The sequence below is a fragment of the Sapajus apella genome, unplaced genomic scaffold, assembly GCF_009761245.1.
Source record: "Sapajus apella isolate SASKATOON/1434 unplaced genomic scaffold, GSC_monkey_1.0 scaffold15, whole genome shotgun sequence".
Lineage (NCBI taxonomy): Eukaryota > Metazoa > Chordata > Mammalia > Primates > Cebidae > Sapajus > Sapajus apella.
In genome coordinates, this window is record NW_022436955.1 from 10,920,730 (window position 1) to 10,946,742 (window position 26,013).

Consider the following 26,013-nt stretch of genomic DNA (forward strand, 5'->3'; position numbering starts at 1 on the left):
TCTAAAAAAAAAAAAAAAAAAAAGAATTACTGTGGGCCTGGTGCAGTGGCTCACGCCTGTAATCCCAGCATTTTGGGAGGCCGAGGCAGGTGGATTATGTGGTCAGGAGTTCGAGACCAGCCTGGCCAACATGGTGAAACCCTGTCTCTACTAAAAATACAAAAATTAGCTGGATGTGGTGGCGCATGCCTGTAATCCCAGCTACTCAGGAGGCTGAGGCAGGAGAATCCCTAGAATCCGGGAGGCAGAGGTTGCAGTGAGCCAAGTTCTGTGATCTTCAGCCTGGGTGACAAAGCAAGACACTGTCTTGAAAAAAAAAAAAAAAAGAATTACTGTGTATGTTGGGTTGAGAATAGACTATGGGGAGCAAGGACAGAAAATTTTTTTTAATGCTTTAAGAGATTGGAACTGACATAACAGATGATGATGGCTTGGGTTAGACAGATAGCAGTGGAGGTGGTCAGAAGTAGTCAGATTCTGAATGTATTCTGAAGAGGACACCCAATAGTTTGCTGATGGATCCAGCATGAAGTGTGGGAGAAAGAGGGTCAATGATGATTCCATGGTTTTTACTCTGAATAATGGAAAAATGGAGCTTTCATTTACTAAGATGGAAAAGAATGGGAGGTACAGATTTTGAGATAAATATCAAGAGTTGGGTTTTAGATATCTTAAGTTTCAGGTGCCTTATTAAAACTTTCCAGAGATGCCAATTTCGTAATTGGACATACTAGTCCAGAGTTTAGGGAAGAAGGTATAGGTATGGCTGGAAATATAAATTTAGAGATTATAAGTGTATGAAGTGGCAGTACAACTGTGAGACTGGATGAAATCTCACTGAAGGGGTGAATATAGATAGAAAAGAGATCTGAGGACTGGTCCTGAGCCCTCCAACAATTAGAAATATATAAAGAGAAACCATCATGGGGAGTGAGAAAACAGCATCTAGTAAGATACAGAGGAAAAAGCCAAGAGGAAGTGATATCCTGGAAGCCAAGTGAAGAATGTGTTTCAAGAAAGAGGGAGTGATCAGTGCTAGGTCAAATGCTGCTTCTGATAGGGAGGGAGGGAGCCTGGGACTGAGAAGTGATTATGGTATTTGCCAATGAAGGAGACATTAGTGAACAGTTTCAGGAGATGCATGAGAATGAAAGCCTCACTGAGGTGAAGTTAAGAAAAAATTGGGCCAGGTGTGGTGGCTCATGCCTATAATCCCAACACTTTGGGAGGCTGAGGCGGGTGGATCATGAGGTCAGGAGTTCGAGACCAGCCTGACCAACATAGTGAAACCCTGTCTCTACTAAAAATACAAAAATGTGCCGGGCATGGTGGCACAAGCCTGTGGTCCCAGCTACTTGGGAGGCTGAGGCAGGAGAATCGCTTGAACCCATGAGGCGGAGGTTGCAATGAGCTAAGATCATGCCACTGTACTCCAGCTTAGGCAACAGAGCTAGACTTCATCTCCAAAAAAAAAAGAAAAGAAAAGAAAATATTGGAATCAAGGCAGTAGAGTTACTGAATACAGACAACCCTTAGTCTGTTCTCACACTGCTAATAAAGACATATCCAAGATGGGGTAATTTATAAAGGAAAGAGGTTTAATTGACTCACAGTTCCACATGGCTAGGGAGGCCTCACAACCATTGCAGAAGGTGAATGAGGAGCAAAGTCACATCTTACATGACAGCAGGCAAGAGAGCTTATATAGGGGAATTCTCCTTTATGAACCATCAGATCTTGTGAGACTTACCGTCACAAGAACAGCATGGGAAAGACCCACCCCCATGATTCAGTTACCTCACACGAGGTCCTTCCCATGTCATGTGGGAATTACAGGAGCTATAATTCATGATGAGATTTGGATGGGGACATGGCCAACCCATATCAACCCCTTCAAGGAGTTTTATAGTAAATAGAAGCAGAGAAATGGAACTATAGCTGGAGATGGGACGGAGTCAAGGAGATCCTGGTAGAAATGATCTAGTAGAGGAAAAACTAATGATGCCAGGGAGAAAAGGGACCATTATAAGAAAATGGAATCCAGTCCACCAGTGGAGAGTCTGGCTTTAGATAAAAGTACAGATAGTTCATCTATTGTAAGAAGACAGGCAGATAATTTATTAATACAAATACAGGTGAGTTGGTAGATTTGACGGTGTAATCACTTAGATGTTTTCTTTGATTGCCTCTCCGTGAAATAAAGGAGGTTGGGATCTGGGAGTAAGGAGGGAAGAGAAAGTGTTGGAAGTTTGAAGAGAGATGTGAAATATTTGTCTCAGAGAATAGAAGAGTAAATTGGCCAGAGTCTATTGGGAGAGACTGGGCATGGTGGCTCATGCCTGTAATCCTAGCACTTTGGGAGACCAAGGCCGGTGGGTCACTTGAGGCCAGGAGTTCAAGACCAGCCTGGCTGACATGGTGAAAACCCATCTCTACTAAAAATACAAAAATTAGCTGGGTGTGGTGGTGCATGCCTATAGACCCAGCTACTTGGGAGGCTGGGGCAGGAGAATATCTTGAACCCAGGAGGCAGAGGTTGCAGTGAGCTGAAATTGTACCACTGCACTCCAGCCTGGACAACAGAGTGAGACTCTCTCAAAAAAAAAAAAAAAAAAAATTAGAAGAACTAGGCACCATTAAGAGTGCAGTTACAATAGTGGTCATGAGTTTGAAGTGAGAAAGGTCAGAACAGATGCATTTTGTTCTCCGGCTATGTTCCCCTGCTCTGATGTAGGCTTGGAACATGTGGACGATTGGATTTAACCAGAGTTGGAGGTTTGGGTTTTGTTGGGGTTTTTTTTTTTGAGACAAAGTCTTGCTCTGTTACCCAGGCTGGAGTGCAGTGGTGCTGTCTCTGCTCACTGCAACCCCACCTCTCAAGTTCAAGCGATTCTCTGCCTCAGCCTCTGGAGTAGCTGAGATTATAGGTGCCCGCCACCATGACCAGCTAATTTTTGTATTTTTAGTAGAGGCAGGGTTTCACCATCTTGGCCAGGCTGGCCTTGTGATCCACCCACCTCAGCCTCCCAAAGTGCTGGGATTACAGACATTAGCCACCACGCCCAGCCATCAGAGTTGGAGTTTTGTCAGAGAGTTGATGGTATATGCTAGGGAGTGGTTATTATGACCCTTGGAGTACAGGCCAGGTATGGGTAGAAGTGAGACATGAGGGAGTCAGAGGGCTGGTTCATCTCTCAGCCTGTTTCCTCCACAGATCTGTATGCCACAACCCATTTTAATAGTGACCCTGCTTTACTCGTCAATGTAGAGCAACAATTATCCACCAGCTTCGGCGATTTAACACCAGCACACGGTTCTGTCTCAAACAACGCTGTCCTGGGAAACAGGGCAACTCCTCTGCAGACACTGCTCTTGTCTCCTGGGACTTCAGAAGACAGAGAGATTTTTACCAAGAGGTCATTAAGCCCATCGAAGAGAGGATTCAAATGGAAGGACAATATTCTTGCCAACCTGAATCCCAAGCATGGTTTCCGAGATGCTACAGGCAGCGAGGCAAGTGTTGGCTTGTTTGTGTTTGTGCAAGAAACATGTCAGGTTCAAGACCAGAATAAGGGTTCTGTTAGGAGTGGAGGTGGTTCTGACCAACAGGGCTAAAAGTTCAAAGAGATTTTCAGAGGCTGGTGGCTAATACTGCCAGGTTAATGCTTTTGAGTCTTCTGCCATTGGGAAAGTCATTCCTCCACTCCTGCCATTTTCTCTCTTCTATCACAGGGAGAACTGTCCCTGATCTACTTCCAGCTCAAGACTGATCTTTGTAGTATATATGTTTACAGCCTCATCATATTTACACATTTGCTTCTGCCACACATGACTAACTTGAAATAGTTCGTATAAAAGCATTGCTTTAGGCTGGGTGCAGTAGTGTGCGCCTGTAATCCCAGCACTTTGGGAGGCCAAGTGGGCAGATCACCTGAGGTTAAGAGTTCAAGAACAGCCAGGTCAACATGGCGAAACCCTGTCTCTACTAAAAAAATACAAAAATTAGCTGGGTGTGGTGGCGTGCGCCTATAGTCCCAGCTACTCTGCTCAGGAGGCTGAGGCAGGAGGCTCACTTGAATCTGGGAGGCAGAGGTTGTAGTGAGCCGAGATTGTGCCACTGCACTCCAGCCTGGGTGCCAGAGTGACTCAGTTTCATAAAAAATAATAATAATAAAAGCATTGCTTTGCTTTTCTGTCTAGAAGTTAAAATGATTTAAATTTTTTTCCCAATGTAACAGCAAGCAGAAGATGAATTAGATTATCCAAAGAATTTTTAGCTGAAAGTAGTTCAGAGAATGAAAAATCAAGAATCTGTCCCACATAAACAGTATACATATAATTCATTTTACAAAATCTCATAGTATGATAGTGTCATACAATAAAACTTTATCATTATCAGTTCTTAAGTTTTGCTCCAGCCTTTGCATACATCCCTCAAGGAGAATGCCTTCCACTCTCCTTTCTTGTCTGTTTGAATGTTCATTTTTCTCCAGGCTCTACTTCCATCATGAGGAAGATCCATCCATGTGGTCAGAGGAACCCCAGCTCTTAGGGTCCTCTCTTCCCTTGGACCCAAGAACCTTTGCCATAGAAACCATCTGTCAATTAATCATTTACTGCCCTGTAAGGAAGCAGTAGATCTTGGTCAAAAACAGCCATTTCTAGTTACTTATTTTTCAGTTGTTGGAAATCTTACATATTGGGGTGGGTTTACAGGGTTTTTGTTTTTTTACTCTTTAAAGACTTTCTATTCAGTTTTCAGAACTTTGGAAGTAGCTATAATTTTTGTGCACCAAAGGGGGCAGTCTTGTAATGTTTTGTTTAGTTTTTTGGCCTCTTTTTAGTCTCAGTCCCACACGCCTATTTTACCAGACAAGAACACTAACTGTGTGTTAATGTATTTAGAGTAAAGATCCAGAAACAGCATATTTGGGATGTTATATTAGTAAGACATGCTCTAGGAAATTTTTTTAACCTCTATTTCATGTTCTATTGTTAAAATCTGGCTAGATACTGTGGCTAACACCTGTAAACCCAATGCTTTGGGAGGCCGAGGTGGAGGATCACTTGAAGCCAGGAGTTTAAGACCAGCCTGGGCAACATAGGAGACCCTCTCTCTACAAAAAAAAAAGAATAAATAAGTAAATGTTAAAATTTCAATGTGCTGTTCTAGACCTTAAAAACTCCTATTTCTTTTTTTCTGTTAGACATTATTTTTCTCTTTATGGAAAGCTTTAAGAGAGCTGCTGAGTATAAAAGAAATATACTCTAATTTCTGAAAGGTGTAAGTCAGAAAATTTCCAAAAATTTTTAAGCATTTTTTAAGTTTGTTTTGTTTTGTTTTTTGAGACGGAGTTTCGCTCTTGTTACCCAGGCTGGAGTGCAATGGCACGATCTCGGCTCACCGCAACCTCTGCCTCCTGAGTTCAAGCAATTCTCCTGCCTCAGCCTCCCGAGTAGCTGGGACTACAGGCGTGCGCCACCATGCCCAGCTAATTTTTGTATTTTTAGTAGAGACGGGGTTTCACCATGTTGACCAGGATGGTCTCGATCTCTTGACCTCGTGATCCACCTGCCTCGGCCTCCCAAAGTGCTGGGATTACAAGCGTGAGCCACCGCGCCCAGCCTTGTTTCGTTCTTTAAGGCAGGCCTGGGCCCGGCACAGTGGTTCATGCCTGTAATCCCAGCACTTTGGAAGGCCAAGGCAGGCAGATCACCTGAGGTCAGGAGTTTGAGATCAGCCTGGCCAACATGGTAAAACCACGTCTCTACTAAAAATACAAAAACTTAGCCAGATGCGGTGGCATGTACCTGCAGTCCCAGCTACTCAGGAGGCCGAGGCAGGAGAATCACTTTAACCCGGGAGGCAGAGATTGCAGTGAGCCAACATCAGGCCACTGCACTCCAGCCTGAGTGACAGAGCAAGACTCTATCTCAAACACACACACACATACACACCACCACCACCACCACCAACAACAACAACAAAATAACCAGGCATGGTGGCTTATGCCTGTAATCCCAGCACTTTGGAAGGCCTAGGCAGGCAGATCACTCCAGGCAGGCCAGGAGTTTTTGAGCAGACTGGCCAACATGGCAAAACCCTATCTCCACTAAAAATACAAAAATTAGCTGGGCATGGTGGTGCACACCTGTAATCCCAGCTACTTTGGTGACTGAGTCACGAGAATTGCTTGAACCTGGGAGGCAGAGGTTGCAGTGAACAGAGATCATGCCACTGCAGTCTAGCCTGGGCAATAGAGTGAGACTCTATCTCAATAAATAAACAAATAAAATATAGAATTTGTCAGGCATGGTGATGCACACCTGTAGTCCCAGCTATTCGGGAAGCTAAGGTAGGAGGATCGCTTGAACCGGGAGTTCAAGGCTGCAGTGTGTCAAGATCACACCACTGCACTCTAGCCTGGGTACAGAGTAAGACCCTGTCGTAAATATTATAGAATATTTATGTTTATTATATATTAATATATTGAATATAAGCTTACTTTGAGTTATAATTTATTATATTACTCCTCCATTTATTTTATAAAAAACTATTTTTTAAATGTTCTGCAATTTAATCTTTCTGTTATATAACATTGAACCATAGATGTAGGTGTCAAATAACAAATTTTTAATTTTCTTCTGAAAATTTCTATTATTATTGTGTATGTGTGTGTGTGTGTTTATGACATAGCCTTGCTCTGTCACCCAGGCTTAAGAGCAGTGGCACAATCGTGGCTCACTGCAACCTCCCCCTCCCGGGTTCAAGCAATTCTCCTGCCTCAGCCTCCTGAGAAGCTGGAATTACAGGCGCCCACTACCATGCCTGGCTAATATTTGTATTTTTAGTCGAGACGGGGATTCACCATGTTGGCCAGGCTGGTGTCAAACTCCTGAGCTCAAGTGATCTGCCCACCTCGGCCTCCCAAAGTGCTAGGATTACAGGTGTGAGCCACTGTGCCTAGCCTGAAAATTTCTGTTAAAAATTGTGATAGAAGATACTGTTACCTTGAAATTATCCTTGAATATCTTATGTTTTTGTCTTGGGCATAAATGCCATTCAAATCCAAACTGAAAGATGAAATCATCTTTTTACTTTTAAAAAAATCTAAATGTCTAAATTCTTACTTCCCTTATTGTGTAAGAATGACAAATGGGGGGACCGGGCGCGGTGGCTCACGCCTGTAATGCCAGCACTTTGGGAGGCCGAGGCAGGTGGATCACGAGGTCAAGAGATCGAGACCATCCTCGTCAAAATGGTGAAACCCTGTCTCTACTAAAAATACAAAAAATTAGCTGGGCATGGTGGCGCGTGCCTGTAATCCCAGCTACTCAGGAGGCTGAGTCAGGAGAATTGCCTGAACCCAGGAGGCGGAGGTTGTGGTGAGCCGAAATTGCGCCATTGCGCTCCAGCCTGGGTAACAAGAGCGAAACTCCATCTCAAAAAAAAAAAAAAAAAAAAAAGAATGACAAATGGTTGGGGTTTTATTTTTCTTATTGTTTTTTTGTTTTTTTTTTTTTCTCTTGAGCCTCTCTCTAGTGACCTGGATAGTTTGCATGGTTTGCCTGGAAACCACAGTCCCCCAATCTCTGCCAGAACCCCCCATGTGGCCACTGTCCTCAGACAGCTCCTGGAGCTTGTGGATAAGCACTGGAATGGCTCCGGCTCCCTCCTCCTCAACAAGAAATTTCTCGGTAAGTGAATGCATTCTCTGTCCCTGGAGAGGAGCTGGACTTCGCTTCTGCTCTGTGTTCTGCTAAAAGCCACTTAGCCCGCTTCACTTGCAAGAAAAGTTGTTCTCATGATCGCATCCTGAAACATCTTAGAGACACCATAGTTAACAAGTCTGCATTTTTCTTATATTCTTTTTCATTATTTTAAAGAAGCATCACCTTTTCCAGTTGTTTTATAATGATCGTTTTGTTCCTTCTGTGAATTTTTGGTAGTTTTTGGTAATATAGAGAGTAACCAGATGTGTAAATTAGTGACTATATTAATTTTTTCTAAGATTTTATGATCCTTGGGAAAGTGCCAATAATGAATACAACAGAAATTGGGTTTGATCATCAGAGTTTTGAGATGACTGTTAGAATGTTATGATTTGAAAAACTCAAATGAGTAAATTACCTGGACTCTCTTTAGTGGTTCTTTTTTAGAAACATGGTGGAAAACAGTTTTGTAAATGTTGGCTTCATGCATTTATTTGTTGTTGTTTTCTTTTTGATCCTTAACATGTTTACTGGCTATTTAATAGAAGAATAAGGAACTTTTGGGGGTGGTAAAAGTTTAAGTAAAAACTAGAAACTTGGCCAGGTGCAGTGGCTCATGACTGTAATCTCAGCACTTTGGGAGGCTGAGGTGGGTGGATCACAAGGTCAGGAGCTCGAGACCAGCCTGGCCAAGATGGTGAAACCCCATCTCTACTAAAAATACAAAAATTAGCTGGGCATGGTGGTGTGCACCTGTAATCCCAGCTACTCAGGAGGCTGAGGCAGGAGAATTGCTTGAACCCAGGAGGCAGAGGTTGCAGTGAGCCAAGATCATGCCATAGCACTCCAGCCTGGGCAACAAAGCAAGACTCTGTCTCGGGGGTGGGGGTGGAACCTAGAGGCTTGAAAGTTTCTTGGGCTTGAAAAACAACTTTTAAAAAATATTGGGGAAAAAAAATTGAGGAGAGTTAGCATTTTTTGGTTGGGGGGAAAAAACACATAAAAAATGTCTAGGCCAGGCGCAGTGGCTCACACCTGTAATCCCAACACTTTGGGAGGCCGAGGTGAGCAGATCACGAGGTCAGGAGATCAAGACCATCCTGGCCAACATAGTGAAACCCTGTCTCTGCTAAAAATACAAAAATTAGCTGGGTGTGATGGTGCACACTTGTAATTTCAGCTACTTGGAGGCTGAGGCAGGAGAATGGCTTGAACCCAGGAGGTGGAGATTGCAGTGAGCTGAGATTGCAGCCTGGTGACAGGGCGAGACTCTACCTTAGGGGAAAAAAAAAACAAGTCTAAAGGGACATACAGAAGAGGAAATCCTAACACAGTTATTTTCCTTCCCATGTTGACCTATTGCTTCCATTTTTAGGAAATTATCCCCAGGGCCACGAAACAATGATTAAGAAATCATGCACTCACAAGGGGCTGCTGATATTTCTCCATAGGATATAATTTCTATCTTTCTTTCTTTCTTTTTGAGACAGTTTCATTCTTGTTGCCCAGGCTGGAGTGCAGTGGTATGATCTCGGCTCACTGCAACCTCCACCTCCCAAATTCAAGTAATTCTCCTGCCTCAGCCTCTAGAGTAGCTGGGATTACAGGCACCCACCACCAAGCATGGCTATTTTTTTTTTTTTTTCTTTTGGTAGAGACGGGTTTCTCCATATTGGTCAGGCTGGTCTCAAACTCCTGACTTCAGGTGATTCCCCCTCACCTTGACCTCCCAAAGTGCTGGGATTATAGGCATGAGCCACTGTGCCTGGCCTATAATTTCTTGTCCTCTTAAAAACACCTCTCTCAGTCACTTACTAAATTCTGGTAAAAAGGAGATATTAGATTACCCTACTTGATCCAGAGAGCTGGTAGTTACTCACTGGGAATGCTATGCTTTAGCTTTTAAGATTGGCCCATGTGCCCATCCTGAATTTTTGGCAGGTCCTGCCCGAGATTTGCTTCTGTCTTTGGTAGTCCCGGCTCCTTCTCAGCCGAGGTATCGCTCACATCCTGAAGACACGACGAAAGCCTTCTGCAGGAGGGAGGTTGAACTGAAGGAGGCTGGGCAGCTGGTCCCTAATGACATGGTATGCCCCTCTCATATTCCTTTAGAAAAAAACAGAGCAGCAGGACAAGAACATATCTGTGCCCTAATGATCAGCATCACCACAAACATCTAACCAAAACATGGCAAAAGTGTGGGCATAGCAGGAATACAAAACTTGAGAGAACAGGGACAACTTGGAAATTCTGCAGGGATGACTCCCTCATTCTAACCCTAATCCAAAAATTCTAAAGAAAGACTCAAAATGAGAAGAAACAAATGAACAAAAATTCCAAAACACCCTAGAGTGGAAATGTTCAGGATCATATTCTTGAAGGTTCTGGTTTGATCCCAGCAAATGTATCTGGGATTATTTTTCCTCCCTTCTAATGAAGGTGAGAGACATGAACCAGGGGCCAGGGTCCATTCTAGAGCATCAGCCTACTGGCTCCAGGAGAGGAAGAAGGACATATCCCCATGCTTTGTTCTCTTTTCTTTCCTTTTTTTTTTTTTTTTTTGATGGGGTGGTGAAGCAGAGTCTCACTCTGGTCACCCAGGCTGGAGTGCAGTGGTGCCATCTTGGCTCACTGTAACCTCCGCCTCCTGGGTTCAAACCATTCTCCCTGCCTCAGCCTCCCGAGTAGCTGGGATTACAGGTGTCTGCCACCACACCTGGCTAACTTTTGTATTTTTAGTGGGGACGGGGTTTCACCATTTTGGGCAGGGTGGTCTCGAACTCCTGCCTTAGGTGATCCACCCACCTTGGCCTCCCAAACTGCTGAGATTACAGGCATGAGCCACTGTACCTGGCTGCTTTTCTTAACATTAAAGGATTTTCAGACACCAAGTTCAGTTCTAGAAACTTTAGATAGTTGACTAAGAATGCTGGCTACTTGTCAAAATGACCATTTGTTCTGCAATAGTAGATAACTCATAAGAAAGATTGCTAGTCCATGTGATAAATTTGTTTACTGCATTTGAGTTGTATTTACCAATAAATTAAAACTTTAGTGAGAAAGAGACGCTGACTTCCATTAAGTTTATCACTAAATAGAGGTAAAGAGCTTTCAGTTCTATAAACATGCCTTAGAATGTCAGATTTTTTTTTTTTTTTGGAAGGGAACTCATTCTGTCACCCAGGCTGGAGTACAGTGGCACTATTTTGGCTCACTGCAACCTTCGCCTCCCGGGTTCAAGCTATTCTCCTGTCTCAGCCTCCTAAATTGCTGGGATTACAGGCACACACTGCCGCACCTGGCTAATTTTTTCATATTTTAGTAGAGACTGGGTTTCACCCTGTTGCCCAGGCTGATCTTGAACTCCTGAGCTCAGGTAATCCACCAGCCTTGGCCTCCCAAAGTGCTAGGATGACAGGGGTGAGACACTGCACCCGGCCTAGAATGTCAGATTCTTAATGTACTTGTATTTTGTTTTCTGATCTAAAGGAAAGTTTGAAGCAAAAACTGGTCAGAGTGCTGGAGGAAAACCTCATTTTGTCAGAAAAAATTCAACAGTTGGAGGAAGGTGCTGCCATCTCAATTGTGAGCGGGCAACAGTCACATACTTATGGTAAGTTGAGGAAAGCCATGATAGATGGGACCTCTCAAGACAACTGTTTGTTTATAGATGACCCATTTAGTAACCTTCATCATGCTAGCTCATGTGGCTGCCTTTGGCCTACTTGGTCATCAGTTTTCCTGGCAGTTAACGGAAACAATCATCTTGCCTCAGAGAATTGTAATGCAGATGGCTTGAGTTACCAGATGAAGCTCTTGTCAGTGGATATCATGTACAAATGTTGTTACTATTGCCATTAATTTTGAGAATGACACATGTTTTTGTGATTATAGCAGTAAGAACATGTTCTTTGTAGAAAGTTTGGAAAACACAAGGAAAATATAACCCCATAATCCAGCAATAACTTCCATTAGTGTTTTCGGTATATTTTCTTCTACCTTACCTCTCTGTATATTTTTAACTCCAAATTTAAAATTGTGGCTGGGCAGGTGCAGTGACTCACACCTGCAATCCCAGCACTTTGGGAGGACAAGGTGGGAGGATTGCTTGAGGCCAGGAGCTCAAGACCAGTCTGGGAAACATAGTGAGATCCCATCCCTATAAAAAATAAGAAATTAGCCAGGCACTGGTGTGTACCTATAGAGCCAAAGAGGCTGAGGCAGAAGGATCATTTGAGCCCAGCAGTTCAAGGTTAGAGTAAGTCTTGATCACACCACTGCAGTCTGGCCTGGGCAAGAGAGACCCTGTCTCAAGAAAACACAGATAAAAATAGGCCAGGTGCGGTGGCTCACGCCTGTAGTCTCAGCACTTTGGGAGGCCAAGGCAGGCGGATCACTTGAACTCAGGCCAAGACCAGCCTGGCCAACATGGTGAAACCCTGTCTCTACTAAAAATACAAAACTTAGCCGGGCATAGTGACAGGTGCCTGTAATCCCAGCTACTCATGAGGCTGAGGTAGGAAAATTGCTTTGACCCGGGAGGCAGAGGTTGCAGTGAGCCAAGCACTCCAGCCTGGACAACAGAACAAGGCTCCCTCTCAAAAAATAATAATAAATAATAAAACTGTGTCCTGGTTTTAAAAAACCTTTTACATACAATTAGATGCACACATTTTAAGTCTGATCTCAATCAAAATACAGAACATTGCTAGAAAATTTCTTCATACCTTTGTGTAGTCAGTTTTGCCTGCTATTGACCCAAGTAATCACAGACCTGATTTCTACATCCTAATGTTATTAATTTCATAGTATAGGCATTTCTACAATATCACAGCAATATACCATATCTATTTAGTCTCTATAGAGTTGTTTTTAATGTTTGCTGTTATAAAGCTACCATTAATTATAATGGTTATGTAATAGTTAGAATATAAATAATTTTAAATAATTTCTATTCCTTCACTAGAGAATGAAAGAACAAATTAAAATAATAATTTCTAAACATTCAAAAGAAGGACCTGAAGTGACGGAAAAGACCCTAGAATCAAAATGCTTTTCTGAGATTAACGTTCTTCCCTTTTGATGGAGCTGAGAGTCCTAATATCTAATATTTATACTATTATAAATAATGCTGCTATTAATGTCTATATACAGAAATCTTTGGTACATTTCAGACTATTTTCCTAGGAGACAGTCCTAGAAGTAGAATTAATGGGTCAAAGAATGGGATATTTTTGAGGCTTTTGTTACATAAATAACTCCCAAGAAAGTTGTTTCAATTTACACTCACCTCAGCAGTGTACTTGAATACCCCTTCAATCCACCCTGCCAACAACACTGGGCATTTTTTCAAAATTTGCCATTGTGATAAGTGAAAAATAATATCCTATTTAAATCTTGATTGTACTACTTTATTATCAGTATAGTTTAGGCCAGTATTTTAGATAAAGTTTGCCCTTGACAGACTAGCTCAGCACCCTTAAGCAAATTACAGGTATATGGATTTATATGAAGAACTTGATTTTGAAGTTCTGATATGGAAGCACTGAATTTCCATTGCTAAATCTCAGCACTAAATAAATAAATAAATATTAGCAGTATCTGTTACTCACAAGCTTGAATAATCAAGGTATCAGTCTCCACTTACCTACTTTGAAATTAAAAGTAGGTATTTATCCACTAGATTCTTACTTTCATTCAGCCAGGAGGCCCAGTATAGTATTTTGGCTTACTGGTGATAAACAAGCTTTTGCAGCCTTGTTTTCCATCTTCTGGAACCCTCCTACTCAAGATGTGATCCACATTAGTATCACCTGGGAACGCGCTAAACAAATGGGGCCTCACCTCAGACCTACTGAATTAAAACCTATTTTTGGCAAGATCCCCAGGTGACTTGTAAGCAAAATAAAGTTTAAGGCCGGGCACAGTGGTTCACGTCTGTAATCTCAGTACTTTGGGAGGCCAAGGTGGACGGATCCCCTGAGGTCTCGAGACCAGCCTGGCCAACATGATGAAACCCTGTCTCTACTAAAAATACAAAATTAGGTGGGCATGGTGGCACACGCCTATAATCCCAGCTTCTTGGGAGGCTGAGGCAGGAGAATCACTTGAACCTGGGAGGCAGAGGTTACAGTGAGCCGAGAACAAGCTATTGCACTCCAGCCTGGGAGTACATCTCTTTTCCATCACAAAAGAAAAAAAAAAGTTTAAGAAGCACGATTATAGAAGATTGACATCATTACAACCAGAGTCCCTGTTCTCTTACCTACCTTATTATTGCAGGTAGTGGTAGCATATTGGGGAAGTTAGGTATGAGTGTCTTAGACACAATTTAAGTTTCTACAAGTATTAATTGAGTTATTACTATGTGTCTGACACTATTCTAGATGTTTTCATATACTATATAGGAAGTGAAGGATGTACAAGACAAACTAAAATGGAGAATACAGAGTGAGACCTAGGATCTATTGACTGCCTATGCTAAGTGAGGGCATTTAATCCTCATAACAGTGCTAAGTGGCAAAGTTATTAGCTCTAATGAAAGTCAGAAAAATGAACTAATATGTGCAATATTAAGGAGCTGAATTTTAATTCAGATCTGTTGCCAAACCCCGTATTCTTGCTACTGGATCTCCTGTCTCCAAGTAAGAGAATGGTGAATGGAGTGTGAAGTGTGGTGCCATGGGGCCCCCAATTCTCAGGATGTCCATCTGAATACTTATATTCTGCTCAAAGACTAGCAGCTTGGAATCATGTTCACCCCTGGCTACTGTGCCCTTTGTAGATGATCTTCTGCACAAAAACCAACAGCTGACCATGCAGGTCACTTGCCTGAACCAGGAGCTTGCCCAGCTGAAAAAGCTGGAGGAGACAGTTGCCGTTCTCCATGAAAGTCAGAGGTAGGAGAGGGTCTATCTAGCTTGCTTCTAGAAGCAGATATTCACTCCTTTTGTCTCCTTTGTTTTACCTGGAAAGTTAATATCTATACACTTTGCAAATTAACTCCATTCTATGTATAAACCTCCTGTATCTGGCCTGTTAGCTCAGGGATTATAAAAATTACTGCTTCCCAGGACACACCAGGGACTGTCTTTGCTAGTGTTGGTGGGTTGCAACACCTCGATAATTAGCTTCTCACTGGATCTGATGGGACCTTTGTTTGGGTCAGCTAACTTTTTTGGGAGGTCAGTATATACCCCTAAAATCAGCCATCTGGCTCCTCTGGAAAATGCCTGCTATCAGTCACGTAAGACTTCAAGAGCACTCGGCAGGGAGTGATAGGGAAAGAACCCAAAGTATGAGTTTCCTTCAGAGGAGCTCAACAGCATCAGCCCTTAAAGAACAGCACCCCCAGGATACAAGTCAGGCAGAAAAATCAGAAGACACCTCAAGACTATGGCTACATTTAGAGAAGCCCTTGAGATTTTGGCTTGCCTATAATTTATGAGGACTTTCACTGCACTCCATCCCCAAACCTTCAACCTCCAACTTCACTTCCTGATTTTCATTTGGTTAGCTTTGTATTCAGAGGATTAGACCCAGAACCATTCTGGATTGTTCTGAAAAGCTTCTCATTATTTCAAACATTACAAAAGTAAACAGAATAGCATAATATGGTGCTCAAACTTGGTTATGCCTCTGAATTAACTTGAAGTACAAGTTGAAATGCAGATTGCTGGGCCTCACCCCACAGTTTCTGAGTCAGCAGGTCTGGGTTGGGAACTGAACATTTGCATTTCTAATTAGCTTCTGGGTGATGCTGTTGCTGCTGGTCTGGAGACCACACTTTCAAAACATTAGGATATATTGCTTTAGTGATGTACAGTCAAAATACCCTCTTTTAAATTAAACAGTAATAATCTTTGTGTGTGTTAAACCATACAGTTTCCTTTGTTTTATTTTGCTTCTGATTCTTATGGAATTTTTAAAAATTTTTGATTTAATCTTGTTTTCATAATTACGTAAAACATTTACACAGTCCCAATGTCAACTGTATAAGATAAATCCAGAAAAATCCAGCTTCCTTATCTGTCTTTGCTATCCTTTCCTTCCCTCCCACTATCCTTCTATTGTAGGAGTGTATATTTGTATTTCCTCATTATTACATAAGACACAGTGTTGCTTTAACATTTTATGAAAATCCATTCATAGTGGTGTGTAGAGTTAGTTCTCATTCCTTTTTCTAGTTGCATAGTGCTCAGTTGTGTGGATGATATACCATTCATTTAATTAGTCCTCTATAAATGGACATTTAGGTTAACATATTTTGCTGTTAAAAATGGTACTATAGTGTGTGGATGGCTTTTAACATTAGATGATAATACAGACCGGGTGTGGTGGCTCACGCCTGTAATCTCACACTTTGGGAGGCCAAGGCGAGTGGATCACTTGAGGTCTGGAGTTTGAGACCAACTTGATCAACATGATGTAACCCTGTCTCTACTAAAAATACCAAATTAGCTGGGCATGGTGGCACATGCCTGTAATCCCAGCTACTTGGGAGGCTGAGGCAGGAGAATTGCTTGAATCTGGGAGGCAGAGGTTGCAGTGGGCCGAGATCCGCATTGTACTCTAGCCTGGGCAACAAAACCGAAACTTGTCTCAAAAAAAAAGTTAGATGGTAATGCAGAGTTCAGTATACTCATGACTAGCACCATTAGTGAATTGCAGTGGCAGGATAGATTAGAAATAGGTGTTACAATTTGGGGTAGAAATTGGAGGCCTGATCAGGTGCCAGTGACCCAGGGTTTCTACTTACCTCATCATCAAGGTGCTTTGGAGAGAACAGAACAAGCACTAGCTATATGTAAAATGGGAAATGTATTATTGCTTCAGTAAGTCTGGAACATAAACAGAATTGTAATGAAGAAACTGTAGGTCTGCTTTTAAAATAATCATAAATTGGACAGTTCTTTCTATTTAAAGATATGACTTCATTTCACATTTGTCTTTGGGAAATATTTTGGGTCTGCATGGTATCTCTCTTGCTTTTATGATTTCATGACTGCCTTTTTCCCTTGGACCTCAGATCCCTGGTGGTAACTAATGAGTATCTGCTGCAGCAGCTGAATAAGGAGCCAAAAGGTTATTCTGGGAAAGCGCTCCTGCCTCCTGCGAAGGGTCATCATCTGGGGAGATCATCACCCTTTGGGAAAAGCACGTTGTCTTCCTCCTCACCAGTGGCACATGATACCAGTCAGTATCTAATACAGAGTGTCTCAGATGCTACCCCAGAGCCTGGCTTATGGAGCTAGCATGAAACTCACACCACAGCTTCCCTGGTCCACACAGAGGCTCTCACCGCCATTGACACCGGTATGGTGTATGTACTCACAAAGATTAAGAAAGAAATGTATTCTAATTAGATTGTATTGGTCCCACTTTTTATTTATCTCCTCCTATTGAGTCATTCTTTCCTTCTGCCCACAGAAACAGTTGGCACTTGGTTCCAGCAATTGTATAGACATTGCATGGAGACATTTGGCTGAAAATGTTGAAAGGGAAAAAAACACTAGACATTTTTCCCCTGTGTCCTTTGCAACTGTGTGGTAGAAAGTTAAAAAAGAACATCCGCCAGATTCGTCAAACAGGGTTTGATTACCTCCTGCCATGGTGAAAAGCTGACAACATCTGGTGTCTGCCCTGGAGCAGCCAACTATTTAGTGAAGGAAAAAAGCAAAAACTAATGTGATGGGGCCCAAAGCTTGGGATTGGTACCAAATAGGTCTAAACAAAAGCCCAGAGATGCCCTGAAGAGGGAGAAAGAGTGAATAATGCCCACTGTAGGATTGGAGAGGGTGTCAATAAGGCTTGTTTGAATGGAAGCTGAAGAATGAGTAAGAACGGTAGCAGGTACAGGGGGTGCAGAGCCTCCTAGGCCAAGAGTACATAGAAGAGTCTGGAACACCCCCCCCCAGGGGGATAGTGGGGCAGGGACAGAAATGTGGGACATGGAAGAGGTGTAATGTCATGAGAATGTCCCCAGAGCAAGTGATCTTTCATGAAGCGGGGAGACATGAAGAGGTTACCAGGCAAAGCATGTGGCTGAGGGCGAGAGCAATGGGGAGAAGCTGCAGAGAGCAGCAGCGCGAGAAGGCCGGGAAATGGGAAGGGATGTGGTTTTTTCAGGGAGCTGAGGGGCTGAGAGGAGGTAAACAGGAGCAAGGTTGCACCGCTCCTTGAAGATTTTAGATTGGGAAGGCAGAGGAGTGACAGACTGGGTTTGAGAAGCTTTCTCAGGACCAGGCACAGGGGCTCCTGCCTGTAATCCCAGTACTGAGGGAGACGGAGGTGGGAGGATAGCTTGAGACCAGGAGTTTGATACCAGCCTAGATAACATAGGTAGACCCCATCTCTTTTTTTTTTCCTTTTTTTTTTTTTTTTGATCATTTTACAAAACAAGTTAGACCCCATCTCTACAAAAAAAATTTTAAAGTTAGCCAGGTGTGATGGCGCATGCCTGTGGGCCCAACTACTAGGGAGGTTGAGGCACAAGGATCGCTTGAGTCCAAAAGTTCAAGGCTGCAGTAAGCTATGATTGCACCACTACACTCCAGCCTAGCAACAGAGCAAAACCCTGTCTCCAGAAAAAAAAGAAGAAGCTTTCTTTATGAGAATGGGTTGACCATGGTGTGAAGTAGGGGAGGACCAAAAGGAAGCCAGACAGCCCAGAGAGAAGGCAGAGGCAGGCCACACTAGATATGCCACTTCTGAGTACTGAGCTTTGGGCTCAGCATCCAGTTTACATGTGGGTGCTCGGTACTTTTAATCCTGATTGGGCATTTAAAAAATCAATGGGGAAAGATGAGGCAAATAGTTCTAAATATGTTTCTGCTTCAGTGGCTTCCCAGAGCGCTAATGTCACCAGAGAGTGTGTAGAGGGTGAAGGATTTTCAACTAATGCCACGTGGTACTTCTCTTCACCTTCAGGGCCACCTCAGAGACAGAGACAGGTGGAAGGATTAGATAACTTATTTGCACCCCTGATAGTGTGCTGTGCAGGGAAGGAGAGCCACCACCATACTAATGAGACATGACTGTCACGTTTCTAACTTATTATAAATCCACAGACTTCTAGATTTTAAGTGGCTTCCCAAAAGCAGCTTGTACAGAGGAGCCAGAGGTTTCTTTGAGCTGCGAGGCTCTGAGGGAGGTAGAGCAAGCTTGCGCTCTGTGGAAACGGCAGTAAGAGCAGCCTCCCTGCACCCCCGCTGCCACTCTCCTGGGCCTGTCTTTGTCTCACTGAGAAATAGCCAAATCATCTTGCCCAGGTAGGGGAGTGTCAGCCAGTGGCCTTGCATCCCTGAGTTGCCATATTTCAGGGTCCCAGCCCAGTGTACAGGCCAACCTAATGGACATACCAGGGGGTGGGGAGGAATAATGCACTGCTTTCCTTCACCCCAGCCCTTCCTGCTTCCCCATGAACATTTGATGATGCCAGCCCCAGGATCTGCGCGGGACACATCTAAAAGGGAACAAAGGGCCTGGCCCAGCCCGAGCCACACTCCACCCCATTTTCCATTGTCATTGAAAGTGGCTGGCCCTGCCCCAGGCCAGGCACCTGCTAGGGTTGCTGGCCACTCCTGGGGAAGTCCTCTGTGTTTCTGATTTTTCCCTGTATGGCACTTGGTCTAGAGGGCTGGGGTAGGAGTTGCGACGTCAAGGAGAAAGCCAAAGAGCTGTCACCCTGCGGGGCTAACTGGACTCAACATGGAGAGCAGAAGACCCTTGAAACAAGCAGAAAACACATGGAGCAGAATCCCACAGCCTAGGCCTGGCACTACCACCAGAAAGCAAACAAGAGACTGGTCCTCAGGGAGGTTCTGTGCCCAGAGGGAGGGGCAGAGCCACTCTCGGGTTGGGACTTCCCCAGCCATACAGAGCAGGTTTTTATTTTATTTATTTTTTAAAATTATTTTTCCCCCTGCAGTATTTCAGGACAGAGCAGGTTTTTAAAGACTCCATCCCTCCAATTCTAACCTCTCCTTTGTCCAGCCTGATTTTACTAGCAAGGGTATCCAAAGCTTTCAACCACAAGGACACTGCTAGGGGAGGAGCAGTGGCATCGCTAGGCCACTGCCATGTGCCAGATTCTCCTAGACCCATTTGGTCTTAGGGTCCTCCTGGCCCTGAGTGGGCTCTGAATTCCCTCAGGCTCCCTAATGGCATTTTGAGAAGAGGGGAGTTTACTCCTATGAGGTGGGGTTTGAGGGCTCAACCATTCTCTCTGTGTTCCTCTAGCCACACTGCCAGTCACAGTAAAGGAGGAGCTGCTGGTCCCTCTACCATTGGATGGTACTGTCACCTGCAGTGGAATAGTGGGAGCCTGACCCAATTTGGAACACAATTAAATTCGCTTCCCTGTGAGGCTGTTTTGGTGAAAGCCAGAGGGTTTGGTTTTCACTCCTATTATGCTCATTTTAAGTAAAGCTTGCAATTCAAACGAATTCTCCAAGGCTAGAGGAATTGTTCCTCTGCATTTTTTCTTTTCATTAAATGCCTTCCATTCTGCCGCTTAACATTTGCTGGTGGGAGGGTCTGCCTGAAGGCCCCTAAAGCTCTTCCCTGGGCCACTCAAGGAGAAGTGGTCAGCAGGGTCAGGAGGAGCTGCGCTGCAAGGCAAGGCTCTGTTGTGGCCAGGTGCCCACCTGCTGCCTGCTGATTCCCGCCTGACATCCCTGTCTCCAGCCACACTATTCTGCTATACCCTGTCCCTAAGGTAAGCTAGGCTCCAGGGATGTGAAGCCACCTGGGCAGGACCACCCCCCAACAGCCTGTGGGATGAGAGGGTAAACAATGGTGCTGCTTTGTCTTGTGATCTGAGTGGGGAAAGCAGGCATTTGGGAACTGGGCCTTTTACGCCTTTTCTAACCCCTTTGGGAGCTACTCTTTCCTGGGTAGGCCCTAAAGTCCCATCCAGCCCCACTGTCACAGCAAGGAAGGAAGGAGAGGTGGCCTGAAAGCCTTGGCTTGGGAATAGCTCTGTCAAACACCCAGCACCTTAGTGAGATGATCTGGAAACACCCAGGCATCCTCAGGACCAGAGAGGCCTCCCCTTCCCCCACCGGGGATGTGGAACAGATGAGAGGGCATCAAAGAGGAGGAGGCCCCTTCACTGAGGGATGCCCTGCCTCCCACCTCAGGCTGGTGTTGAGTGCCAAGCCCCATCACCAGTCAGCCAGTCCCAGTTTTGGAAGTCAGTGCTGGGGCTTGCTTGCTAGAAAGATCCTGGCCTGGGCGGCAAGACTAGTCTGGCGTCTAGTCTGCAGAAGCCCCCTCCACTCTCTGGGCGTTCCTCAGCTATAAAATTACGGAGTCAGATGAGCTACTCTCTAAGGTTCTGCCTGGCCCTGCCTTTTCTGATATTCTGAGCCAGAGCCCAGAATGACTTGCCTTGGTAGCCCCTGTTCGCAGGCTGAGAGCTGAGGCCTGGCTCTAGGGCCTCTGCCAAGGCTTGGCCCAGGCGGAGTCGGCTCCTGCTGTGAAAGTAGAGAGGGGGCCGAGTCTCCAAACCCGGCACTGATCACAGGAAAGCAAGCTTAGATGTCAGGTCTCCCGTCAGGCTCAGCTAAAAGGCTTTGGACTTACCTCAGGAGTCTCCTCAGACAGAACGGCTCTGTGCTCACAGAAGGGAATTTATGTGTCCCTTTTTCTGGGCAGGACTGCCAGGGGAAGGGGAGAGATGAGCAGTGTGTGGCATGCAGTGGGCTGATAACACTGAGCAGATCACTGGGGTGTGAATGTCATTATCCCCATCATCGTCAACCAGGTCATATTGGTACAAAAGGTGTCTTTATTGAGGTCTGGGTTAGAATTAGGCACTTGGCCAGAGCAGCAGCTTAAATATGAGGCAAGCAGGCAGGGGTTAGCCATGCCCGGGGTTGGGTTGGGGTCGTGAGGCTACAGGCATAGACTGTCCCCAGGTGGACAGAAGTTGGGGTGGGAAAAGGAGGAGGAAGGGGCCAAGGAGCAGCCTGGGTCAGAGGCCTGGTGGGCCGGCCCAGTGGGACTAGGCAGGAAGCTCTGGGTGGCAGGTCCAGCAGGGGGGGAACCAGGCTCTCTTGCTCCATGTGCCCCTTAGACCCAGGCCTGAGCCTCTGGCAGGAGCAGCCGCACTTGGGGCTACGGTCTTCCCAAGCCTCACTTCTTCACTTTGGTGTCATAGGTGCCCGCGTTCTTGTAGGCACTCACATAGCCACTGTCGTCCAGGATGTCCTGCCGTCCCGCAATGCCCTTGCCCTTGCCACTCTCATCAAAGCGCTCCTTGTGGGAACCTGTGTACCTGCTGGTGTCTGTCAGCCGGTCCACAGCACCCCCTGTTTTTGCTTTCTGTTTGGACAGAGTTTCCCCAGGGACACCTGGTGAGAGAGCCCAGCCCTTCCCACCGACAGTCAAGATTCCCCACACCCGCTTCCCTGACCACCCGAGACCAGCAGGGCACTTACAGTGACGCCCACATTGGCTGGCTCTTTGCCCGCCACCAGCTGGCAGATGGCATCAAAGGCCTCCTCCTTGCTCTTCCCCTTGAATCGCTTGGTTGCCAGCTCTTCCAGGGCCTTCTTGAACTCCTCATAGTTGATGACCCGAGCAGACTTCCCCCTACCAGGCATGTGGGCATCATCAGTGTTCCCCTTTTTTTTTCCCCCTGGGGAAAGCACAAACACAGTCCCCGCCACCACAATTTATGCAATTGAGTTTCTTTCCCATATTTGGGGAAATCTCAGGAGTCAGCACCTCTGGAGGACAATAGATAAGGTTTGTCCTGGAAGAATGATCTTTGTGATCATGGTATTTCCCTGACCCCTTCTCTATGTCCTCCCTGGTTCTAGCCCCCCCAGTTCCCCACCCCCTGGGAACATGAGAAGCAGGGGCTGCCTAGGGCTCACTTGACTTTGGAGAAGACGATGTCCACATCAGTCCCTGTCACAGCCTTTCCGTCAGCCACCTTGCAGTCCTTGCACAGCTTGGCCCAGTTCTTGCCATTCATCTCTTGCCCACTGGCCTTGGGGTCGCCATGGATGGCAAACTTGCGGAAACTCTCCTCCAGTCCAGCGATGTCTGTGCTCGCTGCCATGCCACCCTGTAGAGACCCACCTGGGTCACCTCCCAGCCAAGCTGCCCTTCCCCTTCCCCAAGCCCAGAACATTCTGGCCTCTACCCAAAACTTGCAAGACCTGGGCAGGCTCTGCTACAGACAGTCGGAGCTGGAGCTGCCTGGGGAGAGGGGCCAGTCACTCTTGTCCTGGGCCTCAGAACCCCCAGGAAGATCCCCGGGAGGCACAGTCTTGTCACTAATGCCAGCCCTGGCTCTGAGCAGGGTTCAGCAGATGAAATCATGATGCCCACAGTAGGCTAGGAACAGAGTGGCACTGTCCAGAAAGACTGTGAGGGCAGCAGCTGGGGCCCTGGCTTTGTCTGACCCTGGCACAAGGCCTGCTTGGATGGAAGTGAGGGTGGCAGAGCAGGCCCCCTCCCTGGAAGCGCCACGCCAAGCTGGGTTGGGGCCAGGCAGGCTGCTGGTTGGACAGGCATTTAATGAGGATGGCGTCTCTGAGAGGGTCATGAGGACCCAGCAAGAGCCAGTCTGGGCAGGGGTGCATGCCTTGGGCAAGGGTGCAGCTGGCCCAGCAGGGCCTTGTTACTATTTGCTATTAAACAAAAACATGAGGGGAGCAGGAGCTTGGGGCTGGCCTGGCCACAGTTTGTGAAGCCTGGAGACGGTTGCTAAGGGAGGGTAGTGCTGCTTGGAGAATGTTGCTAAGGGCAGGATGGTGTCAGGGCGGCTCAGGGAGAAGCTCCCAGTGCTGAGGGGCTGGGCTGGGCTGGGCTGGGCTGGGGATCTGGAGCCACGGGTGGGGCACGCCAGCACTCCCTGTGCCTGGGGCATAACCGTGGCTTCCTGGTCCCTTGCCACCCACTAGGGCTGTAACCTTCCACTGTGGTGTTTTAGGGGAACAGGAGGTTAGGGGCTAGTTGAGGTGGGGTCTGTAGAGTTACAAACCCCAAGATTCGTGCTGGCAAGTGGGGATGTGGCTGAAACACACTTCCTCATGTCTACACCACAGCCCTCCATTGAGGCCCCTGGCCACGCCCTGAACTCAGCCACACATTCCCAGCGATCCTGTGCACTCAGCTCTGGCCTGTCACGCCCTGGGCCTTGTACCCCTGGCCATACCTTCAGCCTTACACTGCAGCCTCCTCCATCCTCACACCCACAGCCACAGCCCTCAGCCTCCGGCCCCCAACTATATACAAACAAGCCTGCACCAACCCCGGTAATACCCACAGCCCTGCACTAAAGTGCTCCCCACACCCACAGCCCGCCACTAAAGTGCTCGCCGCACCCACAGCCCTCCACTAAAGTGCTCCCCACACCCACAACCCTCTGCTGCAGGCCCCTGGCCACACCCTGAGCCTGCACAGCAGCCTCCTCCATCCCCACACCTGCAGCCCTGGGCCTGAGGCCCCTGGCCACAAACCTACATCCCTTCCTAAGACTCCCAACCACAGCCTCAGCCACTCACCCCCTCCAATACCCACAGCCCTTTATCAAGGCGCCCTGACCCTCAGCACCCCTTTGTCCCCACACCCGTAGCCCTCTGGCCACACCCTCAGTCCTGCACTGAAGGCCCCAGTCCACATCCACACACTGACATTATAAGACTCCCAGGTACTATTCAGAGATCCCCTGTGCAAAAAGATCCCAACCCCCGACCACACCCCCCTCCACTGCCACCTCCTGACCACCCCCTCAGTCTCAGCAACCATATTCTAGCTCTGCCTTTTACACTAGGGCCTCCAGTGACCACAGCCTGGGCTGCACCCAGCTGCCCCATCTTTTGCCACCACTGGTCTTGACACTGAAAACTCCTCCCCAATTACCACACTCCCGAATCCCTAAGTGGCAGTTTCTGGGACTGTGAGCACCAGTGGCTCCTATGTTACAGGTGCCTCTGCAGCACCACAACCCCAGTCCATACTGCACTCTCCTTCCCTTTCCCTGGGTGTAACCTCCCACTAGGAAACTGAAGACCTGAACTTGGTTCACCAAGAGTAACGTCCAGGGGAGCTTGGATGCCACAGGGTGCTTGCCCCAAGCACTGGGAGGATCCTGCGTGCAGTGCTCACTCCCGTCCGTGAGAAGATGGATTCTTGGTCATCTCAGCGCAGTCAGGTGGCGCTGGGGTGCAGGCCGCAGCCCCATGGGTCTGCAGGCCATGGATGGAGTGGCCACACCCATGAACTGGGGCCACCCGTCCCGCTCCCACTGGGACAGCTGGAGTCATCAATCAGCCGGACCAGGAGGTGGGGGCTGCGAGGTGGAATGCCTGGGGCCAGGGCAGGGCCGCTCAGCTGGCTCCTCGCTGTGACCGCCCGAGATTGGGACACTTTCCAGGCTGCTTCCCCCAACCCTCATCGTACAGGATACTGATTGAGGTGGTCGGCATCTGACTATCCTATGGGCTTCTACCTCGCGGCTGCTCCTGAAGTGCGTCTTCGGATGGACAGAAGGACGCAGGAATGGACCGATGGACGCGCGAGACCAGGCGGCTCCGCAGCTCCACTCCCTGCCGGCTCCCGGGTGGGACTGCAGCCCAGGCGGCTCCGCCGTATTATCCCCTGTTTCTCGGTCTCCATAGAGACGGCGAGTCCCACCCCCGAGGCTGTCTCCGCGGGAGAGTGACCAAGGTCATACCGGCCCCGCCCATGAGGCCCCGCCCTCTCCGCACCGCTCCGAGAGCCGCATCCCACCCCTCCCCCCCAGTAACTCTTTGGTCCTCGCTGCGACGAGACCAGCACTCTGCACTTCGGGGCGTCCTCGAACAGCGCCCCCCTTCCCGCCACGACCCCCGTGGAAACTGCCTCCCATCCTGGGATTTGCCTAAAGCTCAAAGCGGCCCCAATCTCCAGGGGAGATCCAGCTCCCCAGAGAGCCAACCAGAGGCCTTCGAGGAGCTGGAGCGGGGGATTGGTGGTGGTTAGGGAATCGGGAAGGAACCCTCCCTCTGTGACAGGGGTCTTACAGTTGGCTCTAGAGCACTGCTATCCACTGAACAGCTGGCATCCCCAGGCCACAACTCCCGCGCTCTCCTGGGTAGGATTCAGAGCCCGGAGCACTGGGGAGGGAGGAGACTCCCCACCAGCGAATCGCTCTCGCCCAGCCCCAGGATGCTGACACTCGATGGCGGCCCTGCTACCCGGACCTTCGGGCTTGGCCCCTTCCTTTCGCCGCCCCCTCGCTGCGGCCTCGCAGCCTCAGCGCCCGCTGCTGCTTTGTCTTGGTCTCCCAGTGCAAAGCCC

The 26,013-nt window shown here is 47.0% G+C and overlaps 2 protein-coding genes and 1 non-coding gene across 8 annotated transcripts in view; 1 reads left to right on the forward strand and 2 right to left on the reverse strand.

The window, feature by feature from the left end:
• The window catches only part of LRRC36 (leucine rich repeat containing 36), a 57,302-nt gene extending 40,225 nt beyond the window's left edge, over positions 1–17,077 (forward strand). For 3 of the 5 annotated variants that reach the window (XM_032284235.1, XM_032284239.1, XM_032284240.1), the window contains 6 exons: positions 3,215–3,513; positions 7,533–7,698; positions 9,655–9,800; positions 11,203–11,326; positions 14,498–14,612; positions 16,742–17,077. In XM_032284235.1, coding sequence (XP_032140126.1) covers positions 3,215–3,513; positions 7,533–7,698; positions 9,655–9,800; positions 11,203–11,326; positions 14,498–14,612; positions 16,742–16,967 — 1,076 coding nt within the window. In that variant the 3' untranslated portion in view covers positions 16,968–17,077. The other 2 variants (XM_032284238.1, XM_032284237.1) reach the window with 2 other exon arrangements.
• Positions 17,078–21,485: 4,408 nt separating this feature from the next.
• TPPP3 (tubulin polymerization promoting protein family member 3) lies at positions 21,486–25,366 on the reverse strand. 2 transcript variants are annotated; one of them, XM_032284251.1, is made up of 4 exons: positions 25,184–25,366; positions 22,599–22,792; positions 22,158–22,311; positions 21,486–22,041 (listed from the first exon to the last, which is right to left on the reverse strand). In XM_032284251.1, exons 2-4 carry the CDS (start codon positions 22,784–22,786, stop codon positions 21,853–21,855), a joined length of 531 nt encoding a protein of 176 aa, XP_032140142.1. In that variant the 5' UTR covers positions 22,787–22,792; positions 25,184–25,366; the 3' UTR covers positions 21,486–21,852. The 2 variants fall into 2 exon arrangements, with proteins under 2 accessions (XP_032140142.1, XP_032140143.1); XM_032284252.1 differs by lacking the exon at positions 25,184–25,366 and adding an exon at positions 22,887–23,000.
• Positions 22,358–22,524, reverse strand: LOC116555864. The gene has a single exon (XR_004270711.1). It is a non-coding gene; the product is annotated as a U1 spliceosomal RNA (small nuclear RNA).
• Positions 25,367–26,013: the final 647 nt, after the last annotated feature.